This window comes from Triticum dicoccoides, chromosome 3A (assembly GCF_002162155.2).
Source record: "Triticum dicoccoides isolate Atlit2015 ecotype Zavitan chromosome 3A, WEW_v2.0, whole genome shotgun sequence".
In the NCBI taxonomy this organism is placed as follows: Eukaryota; Viridiplantae; Streptophyta; class Magnoliopsida; order Poales; family Poaceae; genus Triticum; species Triticum dicoccoides.
Window position 1 is genome coordinate 401,889,002 of NC_041384.1, and position 19,616 is coordinate 401,908,617.

The window sequence follows — 19,616 nt, forward strand, 5'->3', positions numbered from 1 at the left end:
GGGGTTCAGCCAGCCAACTAGTAACAAACAATGCAACGCCTACGGGCTAGGCGCTGCACATTACATGTGTGACGCCTAGCTCTGAGGTGCTGCACTGCTGGGTGCAGGCCCCGGGGCTGCCACGCTGGACAAAAGTGCAACGCCTCAGAGCTAGGCGCTACACCGTAGGGTGTGGCGCCTCCGTGTCAGGCCCCACTCAAAAATATCAGCCGAGTGAAAAATTTTTAGGACAGTTCATTTTGTGAAATGATTTCGTCCACAGGTTAAAATTGTCAAAATTGCCACCCCTAGTTTTCGCTCGTGGCACCAAATTTCGTTTTACTTTCTCTTGCAAGAAAATGAGCAAGTTTTCGGTTTCGCTGGGCAATAAGGCACTATTTTATGGCTGCATTCACATCTTTTGGGAGTTACTCCTATACATCTTTAAATCTCGCTATAATAAACTTGTATACAGAGATAGAGAGGCCGGTCATCATGCCCAAATCGACGCACCATCGAATTGATTGACTCGCTGATAACCTGCGAAACCCGTCGAGTGTTGACCCCACTCTCGACCGTTGGCTGCGAGGGGCACGCCACGCCGCACGCCTATGCCCGACCGTTGCAGCCTCCTCCCTACCCTCCCCGACGTTTCAAACCCGCGGCCCCGCATCCGGTGCCCATCTCCTATCCGACGGCCCTCCCCTTCCCCAGCTCCCCCCTCCCCTCCTCCCCAGCCCCAGTCCCCGCTACTGTTTCGACTTTACAAGACACTGACCACCAACGCCTCTCTCCCTCTCTCCGCCTCTCCCCAGATCAAGAGCCAAGAATCCGGTCAAATTTCGAGATCTTGCTCCGACTTCGGGCCGTTAGTGCATCTCTCTTGCCGGGATTTTGCGAGATTTCCAGCGAGCCGTGCGAGTGGGGGAGCTGCTGGGGTCGTCCATGCTCAGGTCGAGCTTCTGACCAGATCTTGTCGGACGAAGATGCCGGTCTCCACGCGCTCGCAGGCCAGCGCCATCAAGGGCGGCGACCCGGGCGCGCGCCAGTGGAGCTCGTCGGCGGCGCGGGTGCCAATGTCGGCCCCGGGCCGCGACGCCGCGGGGCGCCGGGCGTCGCTCCTCCCCAACACGCACCACGGGCTCAAGGAGAAGATGCGCGCGCTCAACCTCTTCTACGAGCAGCACAAGCAGATGCTCGCCTCCTCGCAGGGCGGCGCCGCCATGCGCCGCAGCCGCACCATCCCGCACGCCAACGTCGGGGAGGACAGGGACGAGAACGCTGGGGAGGAGGAGGAGGAGGGGGAGGGGGCCAGGCGTCACCGCGACGCCTTTGCTCCGCTCCCCGAGGCGGCGGTCCTCAGGGACAGGGAGAACAACATGGGGCCTCCGGAGGCGAGGGCCCCTTCCAAGAACGACAAGGTCGTCGTCTTCTCGCGGCCGCCGGAGCCCAAGGAGAAGGAGAACGTGGCCCTCGCCGCCAACGTCATGTCCTGCCCCGTCAAGAAGGCGGCGCCGGCTCTCCCCGCGCTGCAGGCCAGGAAGCTCTCACTCGGAGGAGGCATCGGCGGCAAGCTCAAGGCTGTAGGGGAGATGGGAGCTGCCAATGCTGACGCAACAGGGAGCCGGATCATGGTCTTCGTCAGGCTGCGGCCCATGTCCAGGAAGGAGAAGGAGGTCGGGTCCAAGACCTGCGTCAAGATCGTCAACAAGAAGGACGTGTACCTCACGGAGTTGGCCTCAGAGAACGACTACCTCCGCCTGAAGCGCGTGCGAGGTCGCCATTTCTGCTTCGACGCTTCCTTCCCCGACTCCACGGCGCAGGCCGAAGTCTATAGCACCTCGTAAGAATCGCACTACCTTCAATCAATTTCTTTACAATGCACATGTTTCAAACAATTATTTCATTATTTGGTTATATTAGAAAGAAACAATATACCAAGATGCAGTTGTTTGTACTCTTGAATTTGGAAGTGATAAATCTGCGGATGAAGCTGCATACATCTTTTATGACTAGATTCGATAAGAGACACATTTTTATGATAGTTGAGAAAATGGTTACAGAAGTGGTAGTATTTGTGAAATGTTGGGCGAGAGTAATGGTAGGTCTAGGATATTGATTACAGGAGTGAGCTAATTTCTTGAATATTAGGACAAATCAATGGTATAGTATGTACTTGCAATGTTTTCTCAATTGCACTTCTCCACTTCCCTGGCATTTAACATGAGTCCAATCCTCCATTCTTATATTGCAGAACAGCAGATCTTGTGGAAGGTGTTTTGCAAGGGAGGAATGGGACCGTGTTTTGCTATGGAGCAACAGGGGCTGGGAAGACCTACACAATGCTCGGGACCATGGATAACCCTGGCGTAATGGTGCTCGCAATCAAGGATTTGTTCTTGAAGGTGAGGCAGAGGAGCTATGATGGCAACCACTCGATTCAGCTGTCGTACCTCGAGGTCTACAATGAGACAGTGAGGGACTTGCTATCTCCTGGTAGACCCCTCCTTCTGAGAGAAGACAAGCAGCAGGTATTCTAGCCTATAACCATCTTTCAACCAATGAAGCAAGCTTTTGTTGAGAAACTTTACTTTACTCTTGGTGATATCAAGTTAGTAGTCCTCCTAGTAGAGTAAAATTAATCAGTTCGAACAGAACGAAAAAGTATATTATGTTGCCAAATGATCCATTCTGTATGTTCTGTACGCATTTTGCAGTATATGTACAATTTATACCCCTTCTTATTATGAGTATTCTAACAGAAAAGTGTATTGTGCATTCCAGGGAACTGTTGCTGCTGGTCTTACACAATATAGAGCATACTCTACAGATGAAGTAATAAGCTCTTCCTTAGTTACTACTCTCACCGCCCTATAATATAAGAGCGTTTTTTACACTAGCGTGGTGTCAAAAACACTCTTATATTATGGGACAGAGGGAGCATTGCTTTGCAGTTGGCAATGAAAATGATAATAACATTCTTGACATTGTTCATCACAGGTTATGAAATTACTTCAGCAAGGCAACCAGAATAGAACAACTGAACCAACTCGAGTTAATGAGACCTCATCGCGCTCCCATGCAATACTACAGGTGAATGTCAATCATGCACTTTCACTACTACTGAAAAACACGGTCCCACGAACTGCATAAATATAAACTATTGCAAATTTTGCAGGTTGTCGTGGAATATAGATACATGGATGGAACTAGTGTTGTAACACGAGTTGGAAAGCTCTCACTCATTGATCTTGCTGGATCAGAGAGGGCTATAGCAACTGACCAACGCTCACAGAGGTCGCTGGAAGGAGCGAACATAAATCGGTCTCTCCTCGCACTCAGCAGTTGCATCAATGCTCTTGTGGAGGGGAAGAGGCATGTGCCATATCGCAATTCCAAGCTGACCCAGCTCCTCAAGGATTCACTTGGGGGATCCTGCAACACTGTCATGATTGCAAACATCAGCCCTTCGAATCTTTCCTTTGGTGAGACACAGAACACTCTTCATTGGGCTGATCGCGCCAAGGAGATAAAAACAAAGGTATGAAAATATGATTTTATGAACTAATATCTTGTAACATTCTACTGAACAGAACTCGTGACAAAATGAATAATCTTGTAATTTTTCAGCCATTGACCGCTGGGAATGAGGAAGTTTTCAAGGCGCCAGATTCTGATACTGATCAGGCCAAGCTAGTACTGGAGCTTCAGAAGGAGAACAGTGAGCTGAGGCAGCAGGTGGTGAAGCAGCAACAGAAGCTGCTGACTGTTCAGGCTCAGTCACTTGCTCCCAACGGCTCGCCACAACAATGTGCTGCCCCCTCACCTCACATTACCACCACGCCATGCTCAACGCAAAGAAAGGTGAAGCGGTCTATTCTAGACGGGAGCTGTTTCAGCACACCAAATTCTAAGAGGCCAGCAGACAATGCAATGGTCCGGGATCTGCAGAGGAAAGTGAAGACCCTGGAGTCCGAGATCGAGAAGATGAAGAAGGAACACTTTCTGCAGCTCAAGCAGAGGGACGAGTTCATCCGCGGTTTGATCAACAGGAAGAACTCAAATGACCCTGAACCAGCAACAGCTGAGAGAAGAGTGATCACAAGGGCAAGCCTACGTAAGGCCGAGAAAGATGCAGGTGAGCTGAAGAGCCCGAGCCACCGGTTCACGTCACCTGTGCCTACGGCTAAGAAGCGTACCTTCTGGGACTTTGGAGGCGAAAGCCCTTCAGTTCTTGCTGGAAATGGGCGGAAGACTCGGAGCCATGTAGCTGCTGAAACTCCAATCAGGGTCCCTTCAATGCTACTTCAGGTATAGTCCTTGAGCTCACATCACTCCCAAGAGTTTATTAGTTCTATAATATGGGCAGCATATAAATTACTCCTACGTTTCTGTTGCTGCCGGGGCCTCACCCTGCATTACACTTTGTTTCAGCCGGGATTCACACGCCAAAGAGCCTAGCAGCACTGGACCTGGACCCTCAGGAGACGAATGAATGCAGAGGATAGACATGTTCATATCTTACTATTTTTTCTGTCAGCTATACTAATTGGAGTTTATCATATTAAATTCAGTTTGCCTGGGCTAACTGAACCAGCATAGAGTTTTATTTATTAGCTTCTATGTCCATTTAAATTATTGAAACTGTACAATATTTGGTCAGGGGAGAGAACATTTATATTTGGTAACTGGAGCAGGTGTTACACATTTTCCATCTGAATGTTGCTCAAATTTGGCAAAACAAAATGACAGTTATATAAAGTTAAGGGCAGTTCTCACTTTTGTTGTTTGTATGCAATCTGAATCAAAATGAATGATGCCCTGCAAGAAGAAGAAACAGAACCAGGTCCATATGCATCTGAGTATAAACTTGCACAAATGAACCACAATAAATAACATCCTAGTTTTCTAGGAACATAATTACCATCGACAATCAAGCAAGATAAATCTTCATCTAATTCGTTGAGTTACATCAGTTTGTTGAGGACAGACTTCGCCTCCTCTTCAGCCACATTCTCTTGGTTGGTGCAACATCGTGCTGCATGGTCTCCATCGGAAATGCTTCCCTCTGCGAAGGTGATTTGCTAGTGCTTTCTCCTTGCACATACAACGGATTCATAAATGCCTGATACGATGATGCGACTTCTACTGGCAATTTGTCTTGAGCTTCCTTGGCAATATCCTCTGAAAGTCCAGCCTCTTCTGCTGACTTGGATCTTGTGTCCAGTTCCATTTCTTCAAATCTACTACCACTGCTGCAGCTCCCACTGTCACTGGAGTAGCTACTGCTTGTTCTATCCTCCGAAGTAGAGCTCTCGCTGAGCGTATTAAAGACCGTAATGCTTTCTCTATGTGCGCCGTGAAATGAGTGACTCTTGTGCTTTCCATTGTAAAGGGGCAATATGGAAGAGCCTTGTCTCAAGCCCAGGACGTCCCTGCCAAGACTGTATGATGTGTACAGCTTCCTCTCAACACCATCCTTGGCTTTCACCATTTCACCCAATTGCTCCAAAGTTTTGTTTGAAGAGGCGCCCTCGACGTCTTCGACCGCCTTCTGCTCTAACTCAGAGATAATCTTGCCTAAGACTCTCCTCTTGCTGTGAAGAGAACGCTGCGTTTCAGAAGGTAGATGTCAGACTCAGACCATAGTTCAGGGAAGTCACCCTAAACTATGTTTCTAGTATACGTACCCTCTTTTCCAGGAACTTTTGCAAGCCATTGTTTTGAAGCTTTTTCTTCCTCCAGAAGATGCAGCAAAACCGCACAATTACCGCTAGTACCACAATGACAACGAGTTGGAAAAAGAACAACAGAAGGACATGGTTGTGGTCACCTGATGGATGTACATTACTTAGTTGGTAATTATGCATTTCTAACTAAACAACAGCAACAAAAGAAGAAAAATGTCACAACTTGAATGTCACCTGGATCACCATGAACAAACTTTGGTTTTGCTTTTCTGCAAGTCCAAGCAATCTTTTGCCCTTGCAGAACAAAGAGGTGAAGTACTCGGTAAGACAATACAACATTAGGATGGAAAATCAACTAGATACATGAGAAAAGAAAGCATACTTCTCGTGTAGCATTGCACGGTGTTGCCGATTCCTGTGACAAGAAATTTCAGGAGCTCAAAGCTTTGCAAATTAGTTGATATCAGGTACTCCCTCCATCCCAAAATAAGTATTAAATCAGCGACACCTATTTTGGGGCGGAGGGAGTATAACTTTACCAATTACTTAATCGAGGATTCAAGAGCTAAACAAGACTTACTTGCGGAAGATAGAGCAGTGAGAAGAATGGTCTCATCTAGTGTAAAGTAGTCCAGGTCACTACCGGACAACAAATTCGATAATTCTCCTGGTAAGGAAATGAATACCACATAAAAAAATAGCTTTACGCCACCATTTTGGAGGAACAAGAATGACACATTCATATAAAGAACGAAACAAACCAGGATACTTTTCAGTCCAGTAGACCGTTCCAGTTGCTGGAGCCAACAAAGTAAACAAGATGCTTGATGGCTTCATCACCGATACATAGGTGTAATCACCGATAGTTTGACTTGATTTTGCCTCCATTATGGTCTGGCTGATGTAGACCGAAAACCCTGAGCAGTCCAGGACTGGACTTGAATGGATCACTGAATTAGGTGCTGTTCTTTGAAGAAACTTTCTGATATCACCATCAGGAGAAATTGAATACAAGATCCCATCTAACGAGCCAATTGATATCCAACCTGTTACAACAGTTGAACAAAGTAGCATGAAAGGTGATATATGATACTCCCTCCGTAAACTAATATAAGAGCGTTTAGAATACTAAAGTAGTGATCTAAACGCTCTTATATTAGTTTACAGAGGGAGTACAAATTATCATGCAAATAGATGTTCGGTATACGAATGTTGAAGAGAATGCAGTTAAACAAAACAATTAAAGTCCCATGAGAATTAAACAGCTCCAGATGCGAATGAATTAGCGAAGGAACAAACATGTTTCAAAATCCAGATGGATGATTTACCATTGGAATCCACAGCTGGCAAGATTTTCTCATTACTAAGTGGACCAACACTCAGCTGCCATGAAATGTTTCCTGACAGTACATCAAGCCCCATGACAGTTGACTTTCTCGGAAGGACAATGTATAGGCGGCCATTATTTCCCGGTGCAATTGTCACGACTTTGTCGATCGAGCTCAAGTCTTGGACCCATCTATACTGACGGCTATGAATGTACATGGAATAGAGCTGGCCTTCGGTATTTGATATCTGCAAAGTCATATGAAATTAAAATGGCAGGGTGAAAAAGATGAGAAGACTAAACCATGGGAGTTACAGAAAAACACTGCCCAGTGAAATAAGGCCTTACATAAAGAGTGCCCTCGCATTGATCAACAATTGGAGATGAATTGAAGTAGCAGGCTGAGATGTTGTTGCCCTTGCAGCCTAGACGGTAACCGAAGCGATCCACCACAGGCCCGGCACTCCACTGCAGCTTCCCGTCACGCAACGAGAAAGAGAAAAGACCACGGTTCCTAATGGTGATGAAAAGAGATGCATAGCTGCTGCTGGTGGATAGGCCGATGATCTCCTTGGACCTCCCTGGTGGTGAACCGTGACTGAAAAACACTTGTGATGTTGGGGCACTGGTGTGTAAGTTTTGTGGAGTTACTTTTATGACCTTATCTTCTGCCACCAAGTATATCTGCACAATCGATTCACCTTATTCTCTGCCACCACGTATGAGTATGAAAGCGTGTTCACAATGCAGTGTTCACAATGCAGCAGCAATGAGAATTGGATTTACCTTGTCCCTCTCGGCAACCAAGCTGATCTCTTGTTTACAGTTGTATCCAAGGGAAATGATCCACGCGAAGGATCCGTTTGGCTCGAAAGCGAGTAGGTTCTTCCCGGAGCAAGCGACGAGGCGGCCGCCGTGGCCGATGAGAGGGGCCGAGAGGGCACGGCCGACACCCGGTGGTATATGGGCTGCAAGCAACGCAAAACTCATCCAGTAAGTCAGGAGGCGCAACCCTGCGTGCGTGGGCAAGGAAACTGCAGACGGTAGTAGAAACCAAAGCAAGGGGATCGGTCGTACGGTTTTCAGCGGCGCTTGCATTGAGCCTCTGAAGCGCCGGCGAGGAGCGCGCGTCGCCGATGAGAGAACACAGGAGCAGGCATAGGCGCGGCAACAACCTCATCGCCATGGCTGCGCGGTTGCGGAGAGGAAGAGTTTTTCGAGCAAGTGGAAGGACGGGGTGGTTACATTCAGAGAGCGGAGTGGAGGCGGCGGTTCTTCCAGCGGCAGCAACTCGCCCTCGGAAGGAAACTGAGCGGGGGCCAGGGATAGGGATGGTCACGACTCGCCCTGGGAAGGAAACTGACAAATGAAGGAATTTCTCGCGATCGTCGTGGACTCGCTGCATCTCAGCGTGTACGTGCCTACTACCGAGCCTTCGTGTCTGCTAGGCCCTTTGCGGCTGGCCAATACATGCCCCCATAAACGTCCGTTTTGAAACTTTATTTATCCGTTCATATATCCACTTTCCATTTTTGCCCTCATATATTCGGTCATTTGGACGTGATTGATGAAGATGAAGAGAAATAAAGAAAAAATGAAATAAAGAAAAAAAATGTGGTTCGGGTGGGCCCCGTCCTACGTGGCCGACTCATCGGACACGTCCCTATATTTGTCCTCAATACAAGGATTTGCGGACATCCCAGACATATAAAGGATATGAGGGGTCCGATTAAGTCAATTTTTTCCTTCTCTTGTCTGGTCATTGATGAGGCATATCCGCGGACTTTTGAGGAGTCCGGTTATAGATGCTTTAATACCCTAATCAATCAGGCCTAATAGTTGTTTTTTTTAGAAACTTCGGGCCTAAAAAAGTTGAGCGGTTAATGTTCCTACTTCCCAACCGAAAGGCGACTTGGTGCGCCCCCCCCCCCCACCTTGGGGCCCGGGGCGGCCATGGAGAATGGATCCTGGTCGCTCGTCGCCAGCTCCGGAGCTTGACGTTCCATCGTCGCACTGCCGTCACCCCCACTTGCTTCCCGCTTCCTCGCGTAACTGCATCGCAACTTTTTTTAGGCAAACTGCGTTTGCAACTGCGCCTTGGTTTGGGAATGGAACTCAAGCACAAAAAAGACATGCGGCGATCTGGGTTGTGTGGGGTTGTTGAAGGAAATATGCCCTAGAGGCAATAATAAAGTTATTATTTATTTCCTTATATCATGATAAATGTTTATTATTCATGCTAGAATTGTATTAACCGGAAACATAATACATGTGTGAATACATAGACAAACAAAGTGTCACTAGTATGCCTCTACTTGACTAGCTCGTTAATCAAAGATGGTTATGTTTCCTAACCATGAACAATGAGTTGTTATTTGATTAACGGGATCACATCATTAAGTGAATGATCTGATTGACATGACCCATTCCATTAGCTTAGCACCCGATCGTTTAGTATGTTGCTATTGCTTTCTTCATGACTTATACATGTTCCTATGACTATGAGATTATGCAACTCCCGTTTGCCGTAGGAACACTTTGTGTGCTATCAAACGTCACAACGTAACTGGGTGATTATAAAGGAGCTCTACAGGTGTCTCCAAAGGTACATGTTGGGTTGGCATATTTCGAGATTAGGATTTGTCACTCCGATTGTCGGAGAGGTATCTCTGGGCCCTCTCGGTAATGCACATCACTTAAGCCTTGCAAGCATTGCGACTAATGAGTTAGTTGCGGGATGATGTATTACAGAACGAGTAAAGAGACTTGCCGGTAACGAGATTGAACTAGGTATTGGAATACCGACGATCGAATCTCGGGCAAGTAACATACCGATGACAAAGGGAACAACGTATGTTGTTATGCGGTCTGACCGATAAAGATCTTCGTAGAATATGTAGGAGCCAATATGGGCATCCAGGTCCCGCTATTGGTTATTGACCGGAGACATGTCTCGGTCATGTCTACATTGTTCTCGAACCCGTAGGGTCCGCACGCTTAAGGTTACCATGATAGTTATATTATGAGTTTATGCATTTTGATGTACCGAAGTTTGTTCGGAGTCCCGGATGTGATCATGGACATGACGAGGAGTCTCAAAATGGTCGAGACATAAAGATTGATATATTGTAAGCCTATGTTTGGATATCGGAAGTGTTCCGGGTGAAATCGGGATTTTACCGGAGTACCGGGAGGTTACCGGAACCCCCCGGGAGGTACATGGGCCTTAATGGGCCTTAGTGGAAGAAGAGGAGAGGCGGCCAGGGCTGGGCCGCGCGCCCCTCCTCCCCTAGTCCGAATAGGACAAGGAGAGAGGGGGTCGGCGCCCCCTTCCTTCTCTCTCTCTCTTTTCCCACCTCGCGAGTCCTATTCCAACTAGGATTGGGGAGAAGTCCTACACCCGGAGGGAGTAGGACTCCTCCAGGCGCGCCCTATGTGGCCGGCCGGCCTCCCCCTCTTGGTCCTTTATATACGGAGGCAGGGGCACCCCAAAGAGACACAAGTTGATCCACGTGATCTTATTCTTAGCCGTGTGCGGCGCCCCCAGCCACCATAGTCCTCGATAATATTGTAGCGGTGCTTAGGTGAAGCCCTGCGACAGTAGTACATCAAGATCGTCACCACGCCGTCGTGCTGACGGAACTCTTCCCGAACACTTTGCTGGATCGAAGTCCGGGGATTGTCATCGAGCTGAACGTGTGCTAAAATTCGGAGGTGTCGTAGTTTCGGTGCTTGATCGGTCGAGCCGTGAAGACGTACGACTACATCAACCAAACGCTTCCGTTGTCGATCTACAAGGTATGTAGATCACACTCTCCCCTCGTTGCTATGCATCATCATGATCTTGCATGTGCGTAGGAAATTTTTTGAAATTACTACGTTCCCCAACAGTGGCATCCGAGCCTAGGTTTTATATGTTGATGTTATATGCACGAGTAGAACACAAGTGAGTTGTGGGCGATATAAGTCATACTGCTTACCAGCATGTCATACTTTGGTTCGGCGGTATTGTTGGACGAAGCGGCCCAGACCAACATTACGCGTACGCTTACGCGAGACCGGTTCTCCTGACGTGCTTTGCACAGAGGTGGCTTGCGGGTGACAGTTTCTCCAACTTTAGTTGAACCGAGTGTGGCTACGCCCGGTCCTTGCGAAGGTTAAAACAGCACCAACTTGACAAACTATCGTTGTGGTTTTGATGCGTAGGTAAGATTAGTTCTTGCTTAAGCCCGTAGCGGCCACGTAAAACTTGCAACAACAAAGTAGAGGACGTCTAACTTGTTTTTGCAGGGCATGTTGTGATTTGATATGGTCAAGTCATGATGCTGAATTTTATTGTATGAGATGATCATGTTTTGTAACCGAGTTATCGGAAACTGGCAGGAGCCATATGGTTGTCGCTTTATTGTATGCAATGCAATCGCGATGTAATGCTTTACTTTATCACTAAGCGGTAGCGATAGTCGTGGAAGCACAAGCTTGGCGAGACGACAATGATGCTACGATAGAGATCAAGGTGTCACGCCGGTGACGATGGTGATCACGACGGTGCTTCGGAGATGGAGATCGCAAGCACAAGATGATGATGGCCATATCATATCATTTATATTGATTGCATGTGATGTTTATCTTTTATGCATCTTATCTTGCTTTGATTGACGGTAGCATTATAAGATGATCTCTCACTAATTATCAAGAAGTGTTCTCCCTGAGTATGCACCGTTGCGAAAGTTCTTCGTGCTGAGACACCACGTGATGATCGGGTGTGATAGGCTCTACGTTCAAATACAACGGGTGCAAAACAGTTGCACACGTGGAATACTCAAGTTAAACTTGACGAGCCAAGCATATACAGATATGGCCTCGGAACACGGAGACCGAAAGGTCGAGCGTGAATCATATAGTAGATATGATCAACATAGTGATGTTCAGCAATGAAACTACTCCATCTCACGTGATGATCGGACATGGTTTAGTTGATTTGGATCACGTAATCACTTAGAGGATTAGAGGGATGTCTATCTAAGTGGGAGTTCTTTAAGTAAATTAACTGAACTTAAATTTATCATGAAACTTAGTACCTGATAAGTATCTTGCTTGTTTATGCTTGATTGTAGATAGATGGCTCGTGCTATTGTTCCGTTGAATTTTAATGCGTTCCTTGAGAAAGCAAAGTTGAAAGATGATGGTAGCAATTACACGGACTGGGTCCGTAACTTGAGGATTATCCTCATTGCTGCACAGAAGAATTTCGTCCTGGAAGCACCGCTGGGTGCCAGGCCTGCTGCAGGAGCAATGCCGGATGTTGTGAACGTCTGGCAGAGCAAAGCTGATGACTACTCAATAGTTCAGTGTGCCATGCTTTACGGCTTAGAATCGGGACTTCAACGACGTTTTGAACGTCATGGAGCATATGAGATGTTCCAGGAGTTGAAGTTAATATTTCAAGCAAATGCCCGAATTGAGAGATATGAAGTCTCCAATAAGTTCTATAGCTGTAAGATGGAGGAGAACAGTTCTGTTAGTGAGCATATACTCAAAATGTCTGGGTATAATAATCACTTGATTCAATTGGGAGTTAACCTTCCAGATGATTGCGTCATTGACAGAATTCTCCAATCAGCGCCACCAAGCTACAAGAGCTTCGTGATGAACTATAATATGCAAGGGATGAATAAGACTATTCCCGAGCTCTTCGCGATGCTGAAAGCTGCGGAAGTAGAAATCAAGAAGGAGCATCAAGTGTTGATGGTCAACAAGACCACTAGTTTCAAGAAAAAGGGCAAAGGTAAGAAGAAGGGAAACTTCAAAAAGAACAGCAAGCAAATTGCTACTCAAGAGAAGAAACCCAAAACTGGACCTAAGCCTGAAACTGAGTGCTTCTACTACAAGCAGACTGGTCATTGGAAGCGGAACTGCCCCAAGTATTTGGCGGATAAGAAGGATGGCAAGGTGAACAAAGGTATATGTGATATACATGTTATTGATGTGTACCTTACTAATGCTCGCAGTAGCACCTGGGTATTTGATACTGGTTTTGTTGCTAATATTTACAACTCGAAACAGGGACTACGGATTAAGCGAAGATTGGCTAAGGACGAGGTGACGATGCGCGTGGGAAACGGTTCCAAAGTCGATGTGATCGCAGTCGGCACGCTACCTCTACATCTACCTTCAGGATTAATATTAGACCTAAATAATTGTTATTTGGTGCCAGCGTTAAGCATGAATACTATATCTGGATCTTGTTTGATGCGAGACGGTTATTCATTTAATTCGGAGAATAATGGTTGTTCTATTATATGAGTAATATCTTTTATGGTCATGCACCCTTGAAGAGTGGTCTATTCTTATTGAATCTCGATAGTAGTAACACACATATTCATAATGTTGAAACCAAAAGATGCAGGGTTGATAATGATAGTGCAACATATTTGTGGCACTGCCGTTTAGGTCATATCGGTGTAAAGCGCATGAAGAAACTCCATACTGATGGACTTTTGGAACCACTTGATTATGAATCACTTGGTACTTGCGAACCGTGCCTCATGGGCAAGATGACCAAAACACCGTTCTCCGGTACTATGGAGAAAGCAACAGACTTGTTGGAAATCATACATACAGATGTATGTGGTCCGAGGAATATTGAGGCTCGTGGCGGATATCGTTATTTTCTCACCTTCACAGATGACTTAAGCAGATATGGGTATATCTACTTAATGAAACATAAGTCTGAAACGTTTGAAAAGTTCAAAGAATTTCAGAGTGAAGTTGAAAATCATCGTAACAAGAAAATAAAGTTTCTATGATCTGATCGTGGAGGAGAATATTTGAGTTACGAGTTTGGTGTACATTTGAAAAATTTGTGGAATAGTTTCGCAACTCACGCCACCCGGAACACCACAACGTAATGGTGTGTCCGAACGTCATAATCGTACTTTACTAGATATGGTGCGATCTATGATGTCTCTTACTGATTTACCACTATCGTTTTGGGGATACGCTCTAGAGACGGCCGCATTCACGTTAAATAGGGCACCATCAAAATTCGTTGAGACGACGCCTTATGAACTGTGGTTTGGCAAGAAACCAAAGTTGTCGTTTCTGAAAGTTTGGGGCTGCGATGCTTATGTGAAAAAGCTTCAACCTGATAAGCTCGAACCCAAATCGGAGAAATGTGTCTTCATAGGATATCCAAAGGAGACTATTGGATACACCTTCTATCACAGATCCGAAGGCGAGACTTTTGTTGCTAAATTCGGAAACTTTCTGGAGAAGGAGTTTCTCTCGAAAGAAGTGAGTGGGAGGAAAATAGAACTTGATGAGGTAACTATACCTGCTCCCTTATTGGAAAGTAGTACATCACAGAAAACTGTTTCTGTGACACCTACACCAGTTAGTGAGGAAGCTAATGATGATGATCATGAAACTTCAGAACAAGATACTACTGAACCTCGTAGATCAACCAGAGTAAGATCCGCGCCAGAGTGGTACGGTAATCCCGTTCTGGAAGTCATGCTACTAGATCATGATGAACCTACGAACTATGAAGAAGCGATGGTGAGCCCAGATTCCGCAAAATGGCTTGAGGCCATGAAATCTGAGATGGGATCCATGTATGAAAACAAAGTATGGACTTTGGTTGACTTGCCTGATGATCAGCAAGCAATTGAGAATAAATGGATCTTCAAGAAGAAGACTGACGCTGACGGTAATATTACTGTCTACAAAGCTCGAGTTGTCGCAAAAGGTTTTCGGCAAGTTCAAGGGATTGACTACGATGAGACCTTCTCACCCGTAGCGATGCTTAAGTTTGTCCGAATCATGTTAGCAATTGCCGCATTTTATGATTATGAAATTTGGCAGATCGATGTCAAAACTGCATTCCTGAATGGATTTCTGGAAGAAGAGTTGTATATGATGCAACCAGAAGGTTTTGTCGATCCAAAGGGAGCTAACAAAGTGTGCAAGCTCCAGCGATCCATTTATGGACTGGTGCAAGCCTCTTGGAGTTGGAATAAACGCTTTGATAGTGTGATCAAATCATTTGGTTTTATACAGACTTTTGGAGAAGCCTGTATTTACAAGAAAGTGAGTGGAAGCTCTATAGCATTTCTGATATTATATGTAGATGACATATTACTAATTGGGAATGATATAGAATTTCTGGATAGCATAAAGGGATACTTGAATAAGAGTTTTTCAATGAAAGACCTCGGTGAAGCTGCTTACATATTAGGCATTAAGATCTATAGAGATAGATCAAGACGCTTAATTGGACTTTCACAAAGCACATACCTTGACAAAGTTTTGAAAAAGTTCAAAATGGATCAAGCAAAGAAAGGGTTCTTGCCTGTGTTACAAGGTGTGAAGTTGAGTAAGACTCAATGCCCGACCACTGCAGAAGATAGAGAGAATATGAAAGATGTACCCTATGCTTCAGCCATAGGCTCTATCATGTATGCAATGTTGTGTACCAGACCTGATGTGTGCCTTGCTATAAGTCTAGCAGGGAGGTACCAAAGTAATCCAGGAGTGGATCACTGGACAACGGTCAAGAACATCCTGAAATACCTAAAAAGGACGAAGGATATGTTTCTCATATATGGAGGTGACAAAGAGCTCATCGTAAAAGGTTACGTTGATGCAAGCTTTGACACTGATCCGGACGATTCTAAATCGTAAACCGAATACGTGTTTACATTAAACGGTGGAGCTGTCAGTTGGTGCAGTTCTAAACAAAGCGTTGTAGCGGGATCTACATGTGAAGCGGAGTACATAGCTGCTTCGGAAGCAGCAAATGAAGGAGTCTGGATGAAGGAGTTCATATCCGATCTAGGTGTCATACCTAGTGCATCGGGTCCAATGAAGATCTTTTGTGACAATACTGATGCAATTGCCTTGGCAAAGGAATCCAGATTTCACAAGAGAACCAAGCACATCAAGAGACTCTTCAATTCCATCCGGGATCTAGTCCAGGTGGGAGACATAGAGATTTGCAAGATACATATGGATCTGAATGTAGCAGACCCGTTGACTAAGCCTCTTCCACGAGCAAAACATGATCATCACCAAGGCTCCATGGGTGTTAGAATCATTACTGTGTAATCTAGATTATTGACTCTAGTGCAAGTGGGAGACTGAAGGAAATATGCCCTAGAGGCAATAATAAAGTTATTATTTATTTCCTTATATCATGATAAATGTTTATTATTCATGCTAGAATTGTATTAACCGGAAACATAATACATGTATGAATACATAGACAAACAAAGTGTCACTAGTATGCCTCTACTTGACTAGCTCGTTAATCAAAGATGGTTATGTTTCCTAACCATGAACAATGAGTTGTTATTTGATTAACGGGATCACATCATTAAGTGAATGAACTGATTGACATGACCCATTCCATTAGCTTAGCACCCGATCGTTTAGTATGTTGCTATTGCTTTCTTCATGACTTATACATGTTCCTATGACTATGAGATTATGCAACTCCCGTTTGCCGGAGGAACACTTTGTGTGCTACCAAACATCACAACGTAACTGGGTGATTATAAAGGAGCTCTACAGGTGTCTCCAAAGGTACATGTTGGGTTGGCGTATTTCGAGATTAGGATTTGTCACTCCGATTGTCGGAGAGGTATCTCTGGGCCCTCTCGGTAATGCACATCACTTAAGCCTTGCAAGCATTGCGACTAATGAGTTAGTTGCGGGATGATGTATTACAGAACGAGTAAAGAGACTTGCCGGTAACAAGATTGAACTAGGTATTGGAATACCGACGATCGAATCTCGGGCAAGTAACATACCGATGACAAAGGGAACAACGTATGTTGTTATGCGTTCTGACCGATAAAGATCTTCGTAGAATATGTAGGAGCCAATATGGGCATCCAGGTCCCGCTATTGGTTATTGACCGGAGACATGTCTCGGTCATGTCTACATTGTTCTCGAACCCGTAGGGTCCGCACGCTTAAGGTTACGATGACAGTTATATTATGAGTTTATGCATTTTGATGTACCGAAGTTTGTTCGGGGTCCCGGATGTGATCACGGACATGACGAGGAGTCTCGAAATGGTCGAGACATAAAGATTGATACATTGGAAGCCTATGTTTGGGTATCGGTAGAATATGTAGGAGCCAATATGGGCATCCAGGTCCCGCTATTGGTTATTGACCAGAGACATGTCTCAGTCATGTCTACATTGTTCTCGAACCCGTAGGGTCCGCACGCTTAAGGTTACGATGACAGTTATATTATGAGTTTATGCATTTTGATGTACCGAAGTTTGTTCGGAGTCCCGAATGTGATCACGGACATGACGAGGAGTCTCGAAATGGTCGAGACATAAAGATTGATATATTGGAAGCCTATGTTTGGATATCGGAAGTGTTCCGGGTGAAATCAGGATTTTACCGGAGTACCGGGAGGTTACCGGAACCCCCCGGGAGGTACATGGGCCTTAATGGGCCTTAGTGGAAGAAGAGGAGAGGCGACCAGGGCTGGGCCGCGCGCCCCTCCCCCCTAGTCCGAATAGGACAAGGAGAGAGGGGGCCGGCGCCCCCTTCCTTCTCTCTCTCTCTTTTCCCACCTCGCGAGTCTTATTCCAACTAGGATTGGGGGAGAAGTCCTACTCCCGGAGGGAGTAGGACTCCTCCTGGCGCGCCCTATGTGGCCGGCCGGCCTCCCCCTCTTGGTCCTTTATATACGGAGGCAGGGGCACCCGAGAGAGACACAAGTTGATCCACGTGATCTTATTCTTAGCCGTGTGCGGCGCCCCCAGCCACCATAGTCCTCGATAATATTGTAGCGGTGCTTAGGCGAAGCCCTGCTACAGTAGTACATCAAGATCGTCACCACGCCGTCGTGCTGACGGAACTCTTCCCCGACACTTTGTTGGATCGAGGTCGGGGATCGTCATCGTGCTGAACGTGTGCTAAAACTCGGAGGTGCCGTAGTTTCGGTGCTTGATCGGTCGGGCCGTGAAGACGTACGACTACATCAACCAAACGCTTCCGTTATCGATCTACAAGGTATGTAGATCACACTCTCCCCTCGTTGCTATGTATCATCATGATCTTGCGTGTGCGTAAGAATTTTTTTGAAATTACTACGTTCCCCAATAGTTGTAGGCTCAACTGTGGCCTGGTGGGCTACTGAACTAAACGGCCTATATGTATCGAGGTTTGGAGCAGAAATCCAATTCCACTCTTTGGAGCATATGCTCCTGTGCACTAAACATATATCTTGTATTCACCTAAAAAATGTATTTTACAAATGTCAAAAAAATCTTTAAAAATAGATCGATTCATTGTAACACTCAAATATTACCTGTAAATTTTTAGGCGGAAAACCTAAGCATTTTGGCTTGTGTAAATTTTTTTTGAACCTCAAATATTATCTCCAGATATGACGCTTAATTTTGGTTTTTCACCGACGAACCATTTCTATCCATTTTCGCATGAAAATTGTCAAGTATGCTTGTTACACTAAGTAGAACATTTACACAAAAAATCAGAGTTTTAAAATTAAATGTACTACTCCCGATTCCATCCAGAAATACTTACGAGAAAAATGGATAAAAATGAATGTACGTAAAACTAAAATACATCTAGATACATCTATTTCTCCGACAATAATTTCAGACAGAAAAAGTATTTTTTTTACTTACTGTCCATCTGAGAGCAGATGCACCCCAAAGCGAAAACGGCCATCGGTTTGGAGCCCTTGCTCTGTGATTCTTGTTGTTTGCTTTACAACATCACACCTACGAAGCAAATTATGAGGCATACATGACTAGACATGCTTTTATTTTTAACTACTGTTTTCTGGATGATAATCTTTCTAGATTTATTGTTTCACATGTAATAAACAAATTTTTAATCGTGTTGAAATAAAGTGAGCCATGAAGACTTTCTCTAAAAAAATGAGGGGTACTTGCTGGATGGGCCTCCCAGCGGCGATGCACTGAGGGGTAGTCTTGTGGTGCACCCTGCCGCCGCCATACGTCATGCGTCAGGTATACCCCGTGAAAACATGTTTTTTCATCCATTTTGGATTTTTTTCAAGGATTTTTATTTTTTCTTGGATTTTTAAAATTTTCAAGGTTTTTTAGGTTTTTAAAATTTTCAGGATTTTTTGTGCTTGCGTTCCATTCCCAAACCTTGATACGTATCGGGCTAGTGAACTGAACGGCCTAAAGGTTTGGATTTTAAATTTTGGGTTTTTTCAAGGTATTTTAGGTTTCAAGCGAGGTATAGCCGCGCCCGCGGAAATGCGGGCGAAGATAAACTTAAGTGGGCCGCATGCCCATCCATAATCGGGCCTCCTTTGTACAGCAGGATGAGGAACGGGGGGAAGAGGAGAGGATTCCTAGCCCTCAAAAAAAAAAAGGAGAGGATTCCTCAACCAGTAGCCACCGGCCGATGGCGACGACGGCCACGGGGTACGGCTGCTCGGCGGCGCTGTCGTTCCCGGGGAGGGGGAGCCCCTTCGCCGGTCGCTCGCCCCCGTCCCGCGCTTGCCGCACCTCCTCCAATCCCAAGCTCCGGACTCCCGCTCCTAGGTACGCTCCGGACTAGCTTCTCCCTGCGTCGGATTCAGCTCAGCAATG

At 45.7% G+C, this 19,616-nt stretch overlaps 2 protein-coding genes across 2 annotated transcripts; one reads left to right on the forward strand and one right to left on the reverse strand.

Annotated features, from left to right (window-relative positions):
- Window positions 1-691: 691 nt before the first annotated feature.
- On the forward strand, window positions 692-4,695 carry LOC119268319 (kinesin-like protein KIN-8A). Its single transcript, XM_037549908.1, has 7 exons — window positions 692-1,822; window positions 2,234-2,510; window positions 2,764-2,814; window positions 2,980-3,072; window positions 3,158-3,520; window positions 3,610-4,290; window positions 4,414-4,695. The coding sequence occupies exons 1-7, from the start codon at window positions 966-968 to the stop codon at window positions 4,438-4,440; spliced, it is 2,349 nt and encodes a 782-aa protein (XP_037405805.1). The 5' UTR covers window positions 692-965; the 3' UTR covers window positions 4,441-4,695.
- Window positions 4,696-4,813: 118 nt separating this feature from the next.
- LOC119272343 (protein GAMETE EXPRESSED 3-like) lies at window positions 4,814-8,182 on the reverse strand. Its single transcript, XM_037553851.1, has 10 exons — window positions 8,074-8,182; window positions 7,783-7,964; window positions 7,345-7,680; window positions 6,998-7,244; window positions 6,431-6,715; window positions 6,250-6,336; window positions 6,052-6,084; window positions 5,904-5,963; window positions 5,670-5,812; window positions 4,814-5,590 (listed from the first exon to the last, which is right to left on the reverse strand). Exons 1-10 carry the CDS (start codon window positions 8,180-8,182, stop codon window positions 4,952-4,954), a joined length of 2,121 nt encoding a protein of 706 aa, XP_037409748.1. The 3' UTR covers window positions 4,814-4,951.
- Between the last annotated feature and the right edge of the window lie 11,434 nt (window positions 8,183-19,616).

Bases quoted from the DNA above. Each gene is read 5' to 3' on its own strand.
- LOC119272343 (XM_037553851.1), bottom strand. From the start codon at position 8,182: ATGGCGATGAGGTTGTTGCCGCGCCTATGCCTGCTCCTGTGTTCTCTC. The intron at 5,813-5,903 runs GTGACATTCAAG...TACATCCATCAG, and splicing joins GTTTGTTCATGGTGATCCAG to GTGACCACAACCATGTCCTT. The intron at 5,591-5,669 runs GTACGTATACTA...TCTGAAACGCAG, and splicing joins AAAAGTTCCTGGAAAAGAGG to CGTTCTCTTCACAGCAAGAG.
- LOC119268319 (XM_037549908.1), top strand. From the start codon at position 966: ATGCCGGTCTCCACGCGCTCGCAGGCCAGCGCCATCAAGGGCGGCGAC. The intron at 1,823-2,233 runs GTAAGAATCGCA...CTTATATTGCAG, and splicing joins GCCGAAGTCTATAGCACCTC to AACAGCAGATCTTGTGGAAG. The intron at 4,291-4,413 runs GTATAGTCCTTG...ACTTTGTTTCAG, and splicing joins TCCCTTCAATGCTACTTCAG to CCGGGATTCACACGCCAAAG.